Source organism: Anoplopoma fimbria, chromosome 15, assembly GCF_027596085.1.
Source record: "Anoplopoma fimbria isolate UVic2021 breed Golden Eagle Sablefish chromosome 15, Afim_UVic_2022, whole genome shotgun sequence".
Taxonomy (NCBI): domain Eukaryota; kingdom Metazoa; phylum Chordata; class Actinopteri; order Perciformes; family Anoplopomatidae; genus Anoplopoma; species Anoplopoma fimbria.
In genome coordinates this window covers 8,526,236-8,542,113 of record NC_072463.1, presented here as the reverse complement: position 1 = coordinate 8,542,113, position 15,878 = coordinate 8,526,236, and the positions used below count along the sequence as shown (strand labels likewise).

Below are 15,878 nucleotides of genomic sequence, written 5' to 3'. Positions count from 1 at the left end.
GAGGACTCTTTTGCTTCATTTATTTTCAAACATGATCTGACCACCTGAGATCGCCAGTGTCACAGCTGGATCATCTGGATTAACATATTGGCACATGTGATTATGAGAAGACCTAAGGACCAAATACAAAATCAATCTCATGACAATCTGGAGTTGTTGTGAACCTGGACATCCAGCAGGAACAGCAGAGAGATGAGGAACAGAGATTCAAAAGTTTATATCTAGATGTAGCCTCCACTGACTCCACCTCATCTCTCCCTTTCAGTTTCACAAGGACAGCTGTGTGTTTGCCTTCTTCAATGTATTTTGCATTATTTTAATGCATCACTGCTCCTCACAGTTTTAAATTCTCATGTCACAGAAAGTCTGAACTGTTTTCATGCACTCACACTGAAACGGCATCAAGATGAAGTTTTCAATGATTGTCATGTTGTGTTTTCTGAGTCGGGGTGAGAGATTTTGAAAAGCATATTTTTTAAATAGATATAACTTTCCTTGCCTTTTGCCTCAAATATGGCTATAACGTATGCGTTATTTATGTTAATCTTTACTGCTGATTCTCAAGGATTGTATTCAATTTCTCATTTCAGAGACTTCTGCAAACAAGTTTCTGACTCAGACTGACAAATCAAAGTCCGTCAGTCTTGGAGGGACTGTGACCATCAGCGCCACAGGGAGTTCAGATATTGGTGCTGATCTCAGTTGGTACCTTCAGAAACCTGGACAGGCTCCCAAACTTCTCATATACTCTTCATCAACTCTCTTCTCTGGAACTCCGTCTCGATTCAGTGGCAGTAGATCTGGTTCTGACTACACTTTAACCATCAGAGGTGTTGAGGCTAAAGATGCTGGAGATTACTACTGTATGGGTTTACATGGTGATGGAGTGTTCACACAGTGATTTAGAGCCGTACAAAAACCTCCTTCAGTTTGACTGAAGTGAGAACGGCCTGCTGCAGGTGCAGAGTGTTGGTGGAGAGACTGTGATGAAGATAACTGGTCCAGTGAACACAACACAAGAGTCATCAAGCAGAACCACAATGAATCTAAATAAAACTGAAACAAACTTATTCATGCCATATAATATATGAATATGTTAATATTTAAAACTGATATTCTTGTCAGTTCATTCAGTGTCTTTATGAATAAGCTGGGAGGTTAGATTCTTGTTGGACCATAGCCTCTGATATAAAAAAAAAAACTCCTTAACTGTAGCTCTAATGATGGCTGAACAAAACACTCTATAACATCTGTCCAAACAGAAACAAAATATCTATTTCATTACTCTCCTATCAGGTAAATACGGTTAATGAAATGACCACAAGGATATGTTTCAAAGTGAGAAAAGTGAGAAAAATTACTTTTGCTTTAATTTCTCAACTTGACAGAGAAATGATGACTGTCTCCTTTAAACAAAGTAAATTTTTCACAGTTATATCAATTGATACAGGGTTAAATTAAATTATATATTTTTCCTTCATTACAATTAACAAACTCATAATAAACATAATTGAATCATTAATTATATATCCACAGTTCAACCTGTCAGTAAATTAAATGAATTATAGAAGATATGTCATACCAACCACAGTGGACGCAAACTTATCCTCAAATCCTCACCTGCTCATCTCATACAAATATTTTCTACTATTCTATTAAGATCATATATATATTGTTAAACAGAGCAGTATTCCTCCTGATTTCATGGCCCATGTTGCCTTCAGTCTGTTGAGAGCAGAGGAATCATTTCCATAGAGAGGAGGCTTTGCATCGTCAGCTGATCCTCCAGTGAACTCAAAAGGTTTATAGTCCTGTGAGTTCAACACTGCAGGACTCAGATCTGTCAGTCAACACAGCAGGAACCACAACCACCATGACTCTCATCACCATCCTCATCTGGACGCTGGCCTGCTGCTGTTTTACAGGTTCATACACTCAGCAACACTTCAATCATGATGTGCTGCCCTTTCTCTCATTTATTTCTTCTGATAAAGTAATGATTTGTTTTTGTCTTCAGGATGCAGCGGTCAGGTGACTGTGACTCAGCCTCCAGTAGTGACATCTACTCCAGGATCCACTGTCACTCTCACCTGTAAGATTAGTGAAAATGTTTAAGCTGTAGTGATGGAGATGACTTTATGTTCTGGTATCAACAGAAATCGCGACAGCCTCCAAAGCTCCTCATAAAATATGTGAGCACAAAACATTCAGGAACACCAGCTCGGTTTAGTGGCAGTGGAAGCAGCTCTGACTTCACTTTGACCATCACTGGAGTTCAGACTGAAGATGCAGCAGTTTATTACTGTCAGAGTCTACACAGTGGCCCAGTGTTCACACAGTGATTTGTAGTCGTACAAAAACCTCCCTCAGTCAGACTGCAGAGACTCTGAGCTGTAACAGCAGGAACCGACTGCAGCTGCTGAAGAGGAAGAGACTCTGACACAGACCACTGAACACAGAGCTGACAGTAAACTCACCAAGCACACTCTAAATAATCACACTAATAAAACAATTAAAACATTATTTAAAATCTAATAACACCACTTCATGTTCTGTTAATATTTATTGTTGCCTAATCACATGTTCAAAAAATCTATTGTTCAATGTGTTTTTTCAGCATCATAAAAAACATGAATTATTTCCTTTCTTATATTAACATCTTCATTTCAGTTCATTACAAACAACAAATGATGACATTAATATTTCATTCATATTGTAATTTTCCAAATAGAGGAGTATCATTTAAAGTTAATAAACCGCTTATATTTCTTACTCCTCTTCACAAGATAAAACACCAAACACTTCATCATGTAATTCATCAGTGAAAGCTTTATTAGCAAGAACATCAATCATCAACATGACAGTTATTAAACACACTCACATCTAGCTGCTGAACTTTAATCTCTAAATTGTTGTTCTCCGTCACACAAAGCTTTAGTTTACAAAGACTCAAACTCATATTGATCAGAGCAGCAGGTGTGTTCCTGCTGCTCCCCCACACAGAGCTCCCGTCCTGGGCTTCAGCCAGCTCCTCTAGCCCTTACACTGGCTCCTGTGGAGGGACTGGGTCTGGCTGTGGTCATGATGGAGGACCCTGCAGGAGTACAGCTCTCCTTGCATCCAGCGCTCCTGGCTCAGGTTCAGGGTGCTGCTGCTGCTGTAGCGTCCGCTCTTCTCCTCCTCTGAGCTGCTCAGGACTCCCTCTGTCACCTCTGTGCCGTCCACCTGCCAGCTCACCACGGCTCCCTGAGGAGAGTAGCCGGACAGAAGGCAGGCCAGCGTGGCCGAGCCCCCGGAGAGCTGCTCAGAGGAGGGGGGAAGCAGAGAGACGGAGGGCCTGACCATGGGGCCAGCTGGAGGGGAAGCAGAGACACACAAGGAGCAGATTAACGTCCACTGTAGGACAGACAGCTGGACATGAGACAGTTATGATACATGACAGAGGTTAACACCACTGTGGGTTATCTGTGTGCATGAAGGGATCAGACAGAGGAGAGGAGACATGGGAAGAAATGAGGGTTTAACAAATGAAACAAAATGGTTAAACTTAATTGAATCCTCTACTGTTACACTCATCATAAATCACTAAGGATTATAGAATAATATACAACGTGACTTAGTTGTTAATGTAATGAAACAGTTTAATTAATCAATATTACATTAATTGTTCATATCTTTTATATTATGTTTGATAGAAAATAATTCATCCCTTCAATGGTTTTCTTGTGGAAAACAATGTAAGATCTGTAAACAGTTAAAGACTTTGTCATCTGTCTGTTTCACTTCCTTTTCACCACTTTAAACTAACCAACTGTGAACGCAAACTGCAGCCGCGCTGAATGTACATATAAACTTACTAATGTGTTTTAAAGTCATCCACATTAAATTTTATATCCAACAGCTGTTTGAATGTTACAAATAACATAATAAAGAACATGCTCTTTTCTTAAATTTTGAAAGATAGACAATATTTCTACCAAATTTTGTGAAACGTTGGATAAAATATTCATATTTTTCTGCACATATGTCACAGTAAACATCATATATAACAACAAAATAATAGTAATCGCTGCACAATTTACCTAAAATGTGATATTAGCCAAGCTTTAATAGATGGCAAAAAATATCCAAAACATTAAAATTATCCAAGATCAATGTGTTTCATTACATTCTGATGTTAAAGTAACGTAATATTTCATGTTGTAGAAATTATAAATCTGTTATACTTACAGTTAATGATGAGTTTGGTTCCTCCACCAAAAGTCCACCACAGTGATACAAACTCATTAAGTGGCCGTACAAAAACCTCCTGCACTGTGAACAAGCATCTATCCACTGAAAACTCACCTTTTTTCAGGTTAAACTGACTAATTTATATTTTATTTGATGGACAAAATGATTTAACTCAAATTGCCTCAAAAATAAACACAATTTTTAATATTTTCATTGTAACTTTTTACAGTTGTCAGACAAACGGTTAATCTTCTCTTGTAATGAATTTACATAATTTGCTAATTGCATAAATATTAAGTTTTCAAAAATCTTGAATAAAAAGACGATATCAGAAATCTCTCCAAAGTGAGAAGATTGTGAAAAAAAAAGATTAATCCGTGCATTCCATATGGGTAAATATGGAAAAAAAAAATACATATTATACCAACCACATTTACACCATTTTAGTCCAAAGGTTGAAAATCCTCAATGCTGCGTTTAATCTATTTATTTCCATCTCAATAACATCATAAAAGTTGTTAAACAGAGCAGTATTCCTCCTGGTTTCGTGTCCCACGTTGCCTTCAGTCTGTTGAGAGCAGAGGAATCATTTCCATAGAGAGGAGGCTTTGCATCGTCAGCTGATCCTCCAGTGAACTCAGAAGGTTTATAGTCCTGTGAGTTCAACACTGCAGGACTCAGATCTGTCGGACTGAAAACTGCATCAAGATGAAGTTTTCAATGATTGTCGTGTTGTGTTTTCTGAGTCAGGGTGAGAGATTTTGAAAACTTAAATGACATATTTTATTTATGTCTTCATCTTCTTATTACTATTTTAATTTAAACTGCTGCTCCATGTTGTGAGCTATCTATCATTTCTTCTTGAAGTTTATATTTCATTTCTCATTTCAGAGACTTCTGCAAACAAGTTTCTGACTCAGACTGACAAATCCAAGTCTGTCAGTCTTGGAGGGACTGTGACCATCAGCGCCACAGGGAGTTCAGATATTGGTGCTGATCTCAGTTGGTACCTTCAGAAACCTGGACAGGCTCCCAAACTTCTCATATACAAAGTATCAACTCTCTTCTCTGGAACTCCGTCTCGATTCAGTGGCAGTAGATCTGGTTCTGACTACACTTTAACCATCAGAGGTGTTGAGTCTGAAGATGTTGGAGATTACTACTGTCTGGGCTACCATGGTAGTGGAGTGTTCACACAGTGATTCAGAGCCGTACAAAAACCTCCTTCAGTTTGACTGAAGTGAGAACGGCCTGCTGCAGGTGCAGAGTGTTGGTGGAGAGACTGTGATGAAGATAACTGGTCCAGTGAACACAACACAAGAGTCATCAAGCAGAACCACAATGAATCTAAATAAAACTGAAACAAACTTATTCATGCCATATAATATATGTATATGTTAATATTTAAAATTGATATTCTTGTCAGTTCATTCAGTCTCTTTATTAATAATCTGGGAAGGTTAGATTCTCGTTGGACCATAGCCTCTGATATAAAAAAAATCCTTAACTTTAGCTGTAATGATGGTTGCACAAAACACTCTATAACATCAGTCCAAACAGAAACAAAATATCTATTTCATTTCTCTCTTATCAGGTAAATATGGTTAATGAAATGACCATAATGATATGTTTCAAAGTGAGAATGTATCATAAAATAATTACAAAGACACAAATCATTATAATCCACAGTTTTAATAATAGAATAATGTTCATGTCGCATTTTTTCATGAATCAACAGTTCATCGTGGAGTGACAACTAATCTATGGTTCAGTTTAATATGAAAAGTAATGAACATTAAGAAGAATATGCAGCAGATGAGTATTAGAAAGCAACATGCACACTGAAACACTGAGTAGAGAGCTGTGAAACAGAGGAGATCTGTAGCTTCATCAAGATCTCTATCAAAGAAGCAGCATCATTTCCACACAGGAAGTGTTGCTGAAGCTCTACTCTGAGCAGCGGCCAGGGTCCAGGGTTTGAGTGACAGGGCTCTGTCCATTCAGACCGGCCTCACAGCTCACTGAGCCCGCCTTCCTCCACTGGTCTGCAGAGAGGCTCAGGGTGCTGCTCCAGCTGTAGTGGCCGTCGCTCCCCAGGACCTCCAGGCTGTGTGACGCATAGACATCATATAGGTGTATATGATGTCTATGGTGTGACACCCCTGAGGAGCTGCTGCTGCCCCCCACCTTCCAGCCCAGACTCCAGGCTGAGGGGAAGCCCCCGCTGGCCAGACACACCAGTGTGGCTCTGCCCTGCTGCAGCTCCTCTCTGGAGGGGGGGAGGACGGTCAGGGTGGGCCGCACAACACCCACTGAGTGGGAGAGAGGGGGAGGAGAGAGGGGGGAGAAAACACAAAAGATGAAGGATGAAGACTTGGGAATAAAAAAATATCATCCTGTTGATTTCTCATATTTGATCAAATAAAACAGAATAAGTTGTGTTCCTGTTGAATAAATAAATCACTCCGTAACAGACCATCCACCACATGATTAAAGTGTAAATGCAACTAAAATAGCTCATTGATAACTATTGTTGATAACATCTTCATGTGAATTGCAAAATGTATGAAAGTTAGTCCTGGTGAGGTTTTTTGTCTGTCTAAACTGAAAGTTTAAAAACTCATATGAATACAGTTAAAACATTCCTCATCAGTCTCTTTCACTTCCCTTTCACTAGATGTAAAACAAATGAACCGTGAACACAAAGAAAAGCTGCATTTACTGATAAAATCATATCTGTGTTGAACAACAATCCACATCACATTTAAATTCAACAAATTATTTGATTTTTTAAAGCTAATTATACATTTTCTTTTACAATAAATACAATATATACATGTTTGAGAATTGAAAGTGACCAAATGTTACGTAGAATGATTTGTAAGCATGCAGTGAAAAGTTTCTATGAAAAATAGAATAGAATATAAAAAATAAACGAGTTATTTTCCATCTTTTGAATCAAATTTCATGCAAAACGGAATTAATATTAGATTTCAGCAAAGTTACTTCTCAGTTTGTTTGATCAGCTTGATAAAATAAAATAAATACCAACAACATTCAAAAACTGATCTTGGTCTGAATCTGATCATATATTTTATTTAAGTAATATTTTCTATATATTGTTATAAAATAAAAATCTTTGGTACTTACAGTCAACGATGAGTTTGGTTCCTCCACCAAAAGTCAACCACAGTGATACAAACTCATTAAGTGGCCGTACAAAAACCTCCTGCACTGTGAACAAGCATCTATCCACTGAAAACTCTCTGCTTTTTATATCAATGCATAAAAATACATACTTTCTATGATCTAAAACGTATTTTGTAATGATATGGATTCAAAATTATCATATAAATGAAAATTAATTATTTACTTTTGCTTTATTTTCTAAACCTATCAGAGAAATTATGACTGTCTCCTTGTAACAAAATACATTTGTCACAGTTATATCAGTTGATACATGGTTAAATGAACATGTTTTTTTCTATTAAATATAATTAACAAACTCATGTTAAGAAGAATTGAATTATCTTTTTTATCCACAGTTAACCCTGTCAGTCAATTAAATGAATAAAAGGAGATATATCATACCAACCACAGTGGACGCAAACTTATCCTCAAATCCTCACCTGATCTTCTAATACAATTATTTTCTGCTATTATATTAGGATCATATATATATTGTTAAACAGATCAGTATTCCTCCTGGTTTCATGTCCCACGTTGCCTTCAGTCTGTTGAGAGCAGAGGAATCATTTCCATAGAGAGGAGGCTTTGCATCGTCAGCTGATCCTCCAGTGAACTCAGAAGGTTTATAGTCCTGTGAGTTCAACACTGCAGGACTCAGATCTGTCGGACTGAAAACTGCATCAAGATGAAGTTTTCAATGATTGTCGTGTTGTGTTTTCTGAGTCAGGGTGAGAGATTTTGAAAACTTAAATGACATATTTTATTTATGTCTTCATCTTCTTATTCCTATTTTAATTTAAACTGCCGCTCCATGTTGTGAGCTATCTATCATTTCTTCTTGAAGTTTATATTTCATTTCTCATTTCAGAGACTTCTGCAAACAAGTTTCTGACTCAGACTGACAAATCCAAGTCTGTCAGTCTTGGAGGGACTGTGGCCATCAGCGCCACAGGTAGTTCAGATATCGGTGGTGATCTCAGTTGGTACCTTCAGAAACCTGGACAGGCTCCCAAACTTCTCATATACTCTTCATCAACTCTCTTCTCTGGAACTCCGTCTCGATTCAGTGGCAGTAGATCTGGTTCTGACTACACTTTAACCATCAGAGGTGTTGAGGCTAAAGATGCTGGAGATTACTACTGTCTGGGCTACCATAGTGGATTTGTGTTCACACAGTGATTTAGAGCCGTACAAAAACCTCCTCCTTTTTGACTGAAGTGAGAACGGCCTGCTGCAGGTGCAGAGTGTTGGTGGAGAGACTGTGATGAAGATAACTGGTCCAGTGAACACAACACAAGAGTCATCAAGCAGAACCACAATGAATCTAAATAAAACTGAAACAAACTTATTCATGCCATATAATATATGTATATGTTAATATTTAAAATTGATATTCCTGTCAGTTCATTCAGTCTCTTTATTAATAATCTGGGAAGGTTAGATTCTCGTTGGACCATAGCCTCTGATATAAAAAAAAATCCTTAACTTTAGCTGTAATGATGGTTGCACAAAACACTCTATAACATCAGTCCAAACAGAAACAAAATATCTATTTCATTTCTCTCTTATCAGGTAAATATGGTGAATGAAATGACCATAATGATATGTTTCAAAGTGAGAATGTATCATAAAATAATTACAAAGACACAAATCATTATAATCCACAGTTTTAATAATAAAATAATGTTCATGTCGCATTTTTTCATGAATCAACAGTTCATCGTGGAGTGACAACTAATCTATGGTTCAGTTTAATATGAAAAGTAATGAACATTAAGAAGAATATGCAGCAGATGAGTATTAGAAAGCAACATGCACACTGAAACACTGAGTAGAGAGCTGTGAAACAGAGGAGATCTGTAGCTTCATCAAGATCTCTATCAAAGAAGCAGCATCATTTCCACACAGGAAGTGTTGCTGAAGCTCTACTCTGAGCAGTGGCCAGGGTCCAGGGTTTGAGTGACAGGGCTCTGTCCATTCAGACCGGCCTCACAGCTCACTGAGCCCGCCTTCCTCCACTGGTCTGCAGAGAGGTTCAGGGTGCTGCTCCAGCTGTAGTGGCCGTCGCTCCCCAGGACCTCCAGGCTGTGTGACACCCCTGAGGAGCTGCTGCTGCCCCCCACCTTCCAGCCCAGACTCCAGGCTGAGGGGAAGCCCCCGCTGGCCAGACACACCAGTGTGGCTCTGCCCTGCTGCAGCTCCTCTCTGGAGGGGGGGAGGACGGTCAGGGTGGGCCGCACAACACCCACTGAGGGGGAGAGAGGGGGGGGGAGAGAGGGGGAAAAAGACAAAAGATGAAGGATGAAGACTTGGGAATAAAAAAATATCATCCTGTTGATTTCTCATATTTGATCAAATAAAACAGAATAAGTTGTGTTCCTGTTGAATAAATAAATCACTCCGTAACAGACCATCCACCACATGATTAAAGTGTAAATGCAACTAAAATCGTTCATTGATAACAATTATTGATAACATCTTCATGTGAATTGCAAAATGTATGAAAGTTAGTCCTGGTGAGGTTTTTTGTCTGTCTAAACTGATTTAAAAAGTTTAAAAACTCATACGAATACAGTTAAAACATTCATCATCTGTCTCTTTCACTTCCTTTTCACTAAATGTAAAATGAATGAACCGTGAACACAAAGAAAAGCTGCATTTACTGATAAAATCATATCTGTGTTGAACAAGAATCCACATCACATTTAAATTCAACAAATTATTTGATTTTTTAAAGCTAATTATACATTTTCTTTTACAATAAATACAATATATACATGTTTGAGAATTGAAAGTGACCAAATGTTACTTAGAATGATTTGTAAGCATGCAGTGAAAAGTTTCTATGAAAAATAGAATAGAATATAAAAAATAAGAGTTATTTTCCATCTTTTGAACCAAATTTCATGCAAAACGGAATTAATATTAGATTTCAGCAAAGTTACTTCTCAGTTTGTTTGATCAGCTTGATAAAATAAAATAAATACCAACAACATTCAAAAACGGATCTTGGTCTGAATCTAATCCAATATTTGATTTAAGTTGTATTTTCTATATATTGTTATAGAATGAAAATCTTTGGTACTTACAGTCAATGATGAGTTTGGTTCCTCCACCAAAAGTCCACCACAGTGATACAAACTCATTAAGTGGCCGTACAAAAACCTCCTGCACTGTGAACAAGCATCTATCCACTGAAAACTCTCTGCTTTTCATATCAATGCATAAAAATATATACTTTCGATAATCTACAATGTTTTTTGTAATGATATGGATTCAATATTATCATATAAATAAAAATGAATTGTTTACTTTTGCTTTATTTTCAGAGAAATGATGACTGTCTCCTTGTAACAAAATACATTTGTCACAGTTATATCAGTTGATACATGGTTAAATGAACATGTTTTTTTCTATTAAATATAATTAACAAACTCATGTTAAGAAGAATTGAATTATCTTTTTTATCCACAGTTAACCCTGTCAGTCAATTAAATGAATAAAAATACATATTATACCAACCACATTTACACAATTTTAGTCCAAAGGTTGAAAATCCTCAATGCTGCGTTTAATCTATTTATTCCCATCTCAATAACATCATAAAATTGTTAAACAGAGCAGTATTCCTCCTGGTTTCTTGTCCCACGTTGCCTTCAGTCTGTTGAGAGCAGAGGAATCATTTCCATAGAGAGGAGGCTTTGCATCGTCAGCTGATCCTCCAGTGAACTCAGAAGGTTTATAGTCCTGTGAGTTCAACACTGCAGGACTCAGATCTGTCGGTCAACACAGCAGGAACCACAACCACCATGACTCTCATCACCATCCTCATCTGGACGCTGGCCTGCTGCTGCATCAAAGGTCAGGATTATTTGAAAAACGTAATAAGAAAATGATCAGATCACAAAACAAACATTCCAATGATTAAATTAATTGGATAAAACAAACATGTGTACATCTGAATAAGAGTTAATGTGCACTGTTTTTTTCAGGATCTTCTGGTCAAGTGACTGTGACTCAGCCTCCTGTAGTATCATCTTCTCTTGGATCTTCAGTCACTCTGACCTGTAGAACAAACCCAAAAGTTCAAACATGGAGTGATGGAGATAGTAGAGTATACTGGTACCAGCAGAAATCTGGAGAAGCTCCCAAATTGGTCATCAACCTCGGTACAAAACCTACAAGTGAGTTTTCTTCTAGATTCAGTGGAACAGGAGACGGAGTGAACGCTGCAATGACCATCAGTGGAGTTCAGACTGAAGATGCAGCAGTTTATTACTGTCAGAGTGCTCATGAAATAAACAATGCTTGGGTGTTCACACAGTGATTTGTAGTCGTACAAAAACCTCCCTCAGTCAGACTGCAGAGACTCTGAGCTGTAACAGCAGGAACCGACTGCAGCTGCTGAAGAGGAAGAGACTCTGACACAGACCACTGAACACAGAGCTGACAGTAAACTCACCAAGCACACTCTAAATAATCACACTAATAAAACAATTAAAACATTATTTAAAATCTAATAACACCACTTCATGTTCTGTTCATATTTACTCTTGCCTGATCACATATTCACAAAATCCATCAATGCTGTTTTTTTTCATCATGATAAAAAACATGAATTATTTCCTTTCTCATATATCAATATCTTCTTTTGAGTTCATTAAAAAAACTAATCATTTAATTAATATTTCATTAATATGATATTTTTCTAAAGAGAGGAGTATCATTTAAAGTTATTAAACCGCCTTATTTCTTACTCCTCTTCACAAGATAAAACACCAAACACTTCATCATGTAATTCATCAGTGAAAGCTTTATTAGCAAGAACATCAATCATCAACATGACAGTTATTAAACACACTCACATCTAGCTGCTGAACTTTAATCTCTAAATTGTTGTTCTCCGTCACACAAAGCTTTAGTTTACAAAGACTCAAACTCATATTGATCAGAGCAGCAGGTGTGTTCCTGCTGCTCCCCCACACAGAGCTCCCGTCCTGGGCTTCAGCCAGCTCCTCTAGCCCTTACACTGGCTCCTGTGGAGGGACTGGGTCTGGCTGTGGTCATGATGGAGGACCCTGCAGGAGTACAGCTCTCCTTGCATCCAGCGCTCCTGGCTCAGGTTCAGGGTGCTGCTGCTGCTGTAGAGTCCGCTCTTCTCCTCCTCTGAGCTGCTCAGGACTCCCTCTGTCACCTCTGTGCCGTCCACCTGCCAGCTCACCACGGCTCCCTGAGGAGAGTAGCCGGACAGAAGGCAGGCCAGCGTGGCCGAGCCCCCGGAGAGCTGCTCAGAGGAGGGGGGAAGCAGAGAGACGGAGGGCCTGACCATGGGGCCAGCTGGAGGGGAAGCAGAGACACACAAGGAGCAGATTAACGTCCACTGTAGGACAGACAGCTGGACATGAGACAGTTATGATACATGACAGAGGTTAACACCACTGTGGGTTATCTGTGTGCATGAAGGGATCAGACAGAGGAGAGGAGACATGGGAAGAAATGAGGGTTTAACAAATGAAACAAAATGGTTAAACTTAATTGAATCCTCTACTGTTACACTCATCATAAATCACTAAGGATTATAGAATAATATCCAACATGACTTAGTTGTTAATGTAATGAAACAGTTTAATTAATCAATATTACATTCATTGTTCATATCTTTTATATTATGTTGATAGAAAATAATTCATCCCTTCAATGGTTTTCTTGTGGAAAACAATGTAAGATCTGTAAACAGTTAAAGACTTTGTCATCTGTCTGTTTCACTTCCTTTTCACCACTTTAAACTAACCAACTGTGAACGCAAACTGCAGCCGCGCTGAATGTACATATAAACTTACTAATGTGTTTTAAAGTCATCCACATTAAATTTTATATCCAACAGCTGTTTGAATGTTACAAATAACATAATAAAGAACATGCTCTTTTCTTAAATTTTGAAAGATAGACAATATTTCTACCAAATTTTGTGAAACGTTGGATAAAATATTCATATTTTTCTGCACATATGTCACAGTAAACATCATATATAACAACAAAATAATAGTAATCGCTGCACAATTTACCTAAAATGTGATATTAGCCAAGCTTTAATAGATGGCAAAAAATATCCAAAACATAAAAATTATCCAAGATCAATGTGTTTCATTACATTCTGATGTTAAAGTAACGTAATATTTCATGTTGTAGAAATTATAAATCTGTTATACTTACAGTTAATGATGAGTTTGGTTCCTCCACCAAAAGTCCACCACAGTGATACAAACTCATTAAGTGGCCGTACAAAAACCTCCTGCACTGTGAACAAGCATCTATCCACTGAAAACTCACCTTTTTTCAGGTTAAACTGACAAATTAATATTTTATTTGATGGACAAAATGATTTAACTCAAATTGCCTCAAAAAAAAAAATTTAATACATTTTCATTGTAACTTTTTACAGTTGTCAGACAAACGGTTAATCTTCCCTCCTAATGAATTTGTATTTTTAAAATTATTTTACATAATTTGCAAATTGCATAAATATTAAGCTTCAAAAATCTTGAATAAAAAGACGATATCAGAAATCTCCCCAAAGTGAGAAGGTTATAAAAATAAATAAATATGTATCCATGCCTTCCATATGGGTAAATATGAAAAAAGAATAAGAATAAATATTATACCAACCACATTTCGATCATTTTAATTCAAAGGTTGAAAATCCTCAATGCTGCATTTCATTCCATCTCAATAACATCATAAAAGTTGTTAAACAGAGCAGTATTCCTCCTGGTTTCATGTCCCACGTTGCCTTCAGTCTGTTGAGAGCAGAGGAATCATTTCCATAGAGAGGAGGCTTTGCATCGTCAGCTGATCCTCCAGTGAACTCAGAAGGTTTATAGTCCTGTGAGTTCAACACTGCAGGACTCAGATCTGTCGGTCAACACAGCAGGAACCACAACCACCATGACTCTCATCACCATCCTCATCTGGACGCTGGCCTGCTGCTGTTTTACAGGTTCATTCACTCAGCAACACTTCAAACATGATGTGCTGCCTTTTCTCTCATTTATTTCTTCTGATAAAGTAATGATTTGTTTTTGTCTTCAGGATGCAGCGGTCAGGTGACTGTGACTCAGCCTCCAGTAGAGACATCTACTCCAGGATCCACTGTCACTCTCACCTGTAAGATTAGTGAACCTGTTTACACATATAGTGATGGAGATGAAGCTATGTTCTGGTATCAACAGATATCTGGACAGCCTCCAAAGCTCCTCATAAAATATGTGAGCACAAAACATTCAGGAACACCAGCTCGGTTTAGTGGCAGTGGAAGCAGCTCTGACTTCACTTTGACCATCACTGGAGTTCAGACTGAAGATGCAGCAGTTTATTACTGTCAGAGTATTCATGAAATAAACGGAGCTGACGTGTTCACACAGTGATTTGTAGTCGTACAAAAACCTCCCTCAGTCAGACTGCAGAGACTCTGAGCTGTAACAGCAGGAACCGACTGCAGCTGCTGAAGAGGAAGAGACTCTGACACAGACCACTGAACACAGAGCTGACAGTAAACTCACCAAGCACACTCTAAATAATCACACTAATAAAACAATTAAAACATTATTTAAAATCTAATAACACCACTTCATGTTCTGTTAATATTTATTGTTGCCTATGTCATAAACGGAGCTCACGTGTTCACACAGTGATTCAGGGCCGTACAAAAACCTCCCTCAGGTTCATTGCTGCAGATGCAGAGGGTTGGTGTGATAACTGGTCCAGTGAACACAACACAAGAGTCATCAAGCAGAACCACAATGAATCTAAATAGAACTGAAACAAACTCACATATGCTCTTCTATATACAGTCTTAAACTTATTTTCTCAGTTCTCGTTTTTCAGTTAATTAAGTCTCTTTATAGATAAGCTGGGGGTTAGATTGTTTTTGAACTACATATTCATTTCTGCAATTTTTGAAAATTCTCTATTGGTTCATTGCTATGAACAGCACCTTTCTCATTGTCATTTGAAATCTTGTTAAGTGCAAGAGTGTATGAAGAGTCGGGGCAAGAGAACTGGGCCATTTGTAGGTGATATGGGAGATTGTTTTTTTAAGTTTAGAATTATTTCTAGTGTTTATGATGAATGTTTTTAAGATTTAACAGGAAAAAATAATTAAAAAAGAAACAGACAAATGTTTCTAACTGCGTGTGTGTCCCTTTTGTGCCATTCGTTGATCTCTCTGCGTGCATTGTTCTAGACGAGGATTACATGTTATTGGATTGGTTACAGGTGACGTAGGCAGACATTGTTGGACAGGAGAGAGTCAACTTTGGATCTGTTCCCAGGTCAGCATGGACGCTGTGACGGCAGCAGAATTACCAAGACATGCAAACAACAAGCAAGAATAGACATAGAAACAACCTGAGCATCTAATAACAATGGCATGCACTGATTTCTGTTTACAGCTCTAT

The 15,878-nt window shown here is 37.9% G+C and overlaps 6 gene segments (V, D, J or C); 3 read left to right on the top strand and 3 right to left on the bottom strand.

Moving 5' to 3' along the window:
* Positions 1-2,809: 2,809 nt before the first annotated feature.
* Positions 2,810-4,675, bottom strand: LOC129103716 (Ig lambda-2 chain C region-like). The segment is given in 3 exon segments: positions 2,810-3,353; positions 4,231-4,367; positions 4,671-4,675. Coding segments are annotated over 3 exon segments (462 nt in total).
* Positions 4,662-5,435, top strand: LOC129103914 (Ig kappa chain V region 3381-like). The segment is given in 2 exon segments: positions 4,662-4,984; positions 5,125-5,435. Coding segments are annotated over 2 exon segments (354 nt in total).
* A 2,630-nt stretch (positions 5,436-8,065) lies between these two features.
* Positions 8,066-8,772, top strand: LOC129103915 (Ig kappa chain V region 3547-like). The segment is given in 2 exon segments: positions 8,066-8,150; positions 8,291-8,772. Coding segments are annotated over 2 exon segments (354 nt in total).
* Positions 8,773-9,082: 310 nt separating this feature from the next.
* Positions 9,083-10,682, bottom strand: LOC129103911 (immunoglobulin lambda constant 1-like). The segment is given in 2 exon segments: positions 9,083-9,670; positions 10,512-10,682. Coding segments are annotated over 2 exon segments (450 nt in total).
* Positions 10,683-10,740: 58 nt separating this feature from the next.
* LOC129103912 (immunoglobulin kappa variable 4-1-like) lies at positions 10,741-15,052 on the top strand. The segment is given in 2 exon segments: positions 10,741-11,283; positions 14,512-15,052. Coding segments are annotated over 2 exon segments (387 nt in total).
* On the bottom strand, positions 12,216-14,061 carry LOC129103917 (Ig lambda-2 chain C region-like). The segment is given in 2 exon segments: positions 12,216-12,759; positions 13,636-14,061. A coding segment is annotated over 1 exon segment (312 nt).
* Positions 15,053-15,878: the final 826 nt, after the last annotated feature.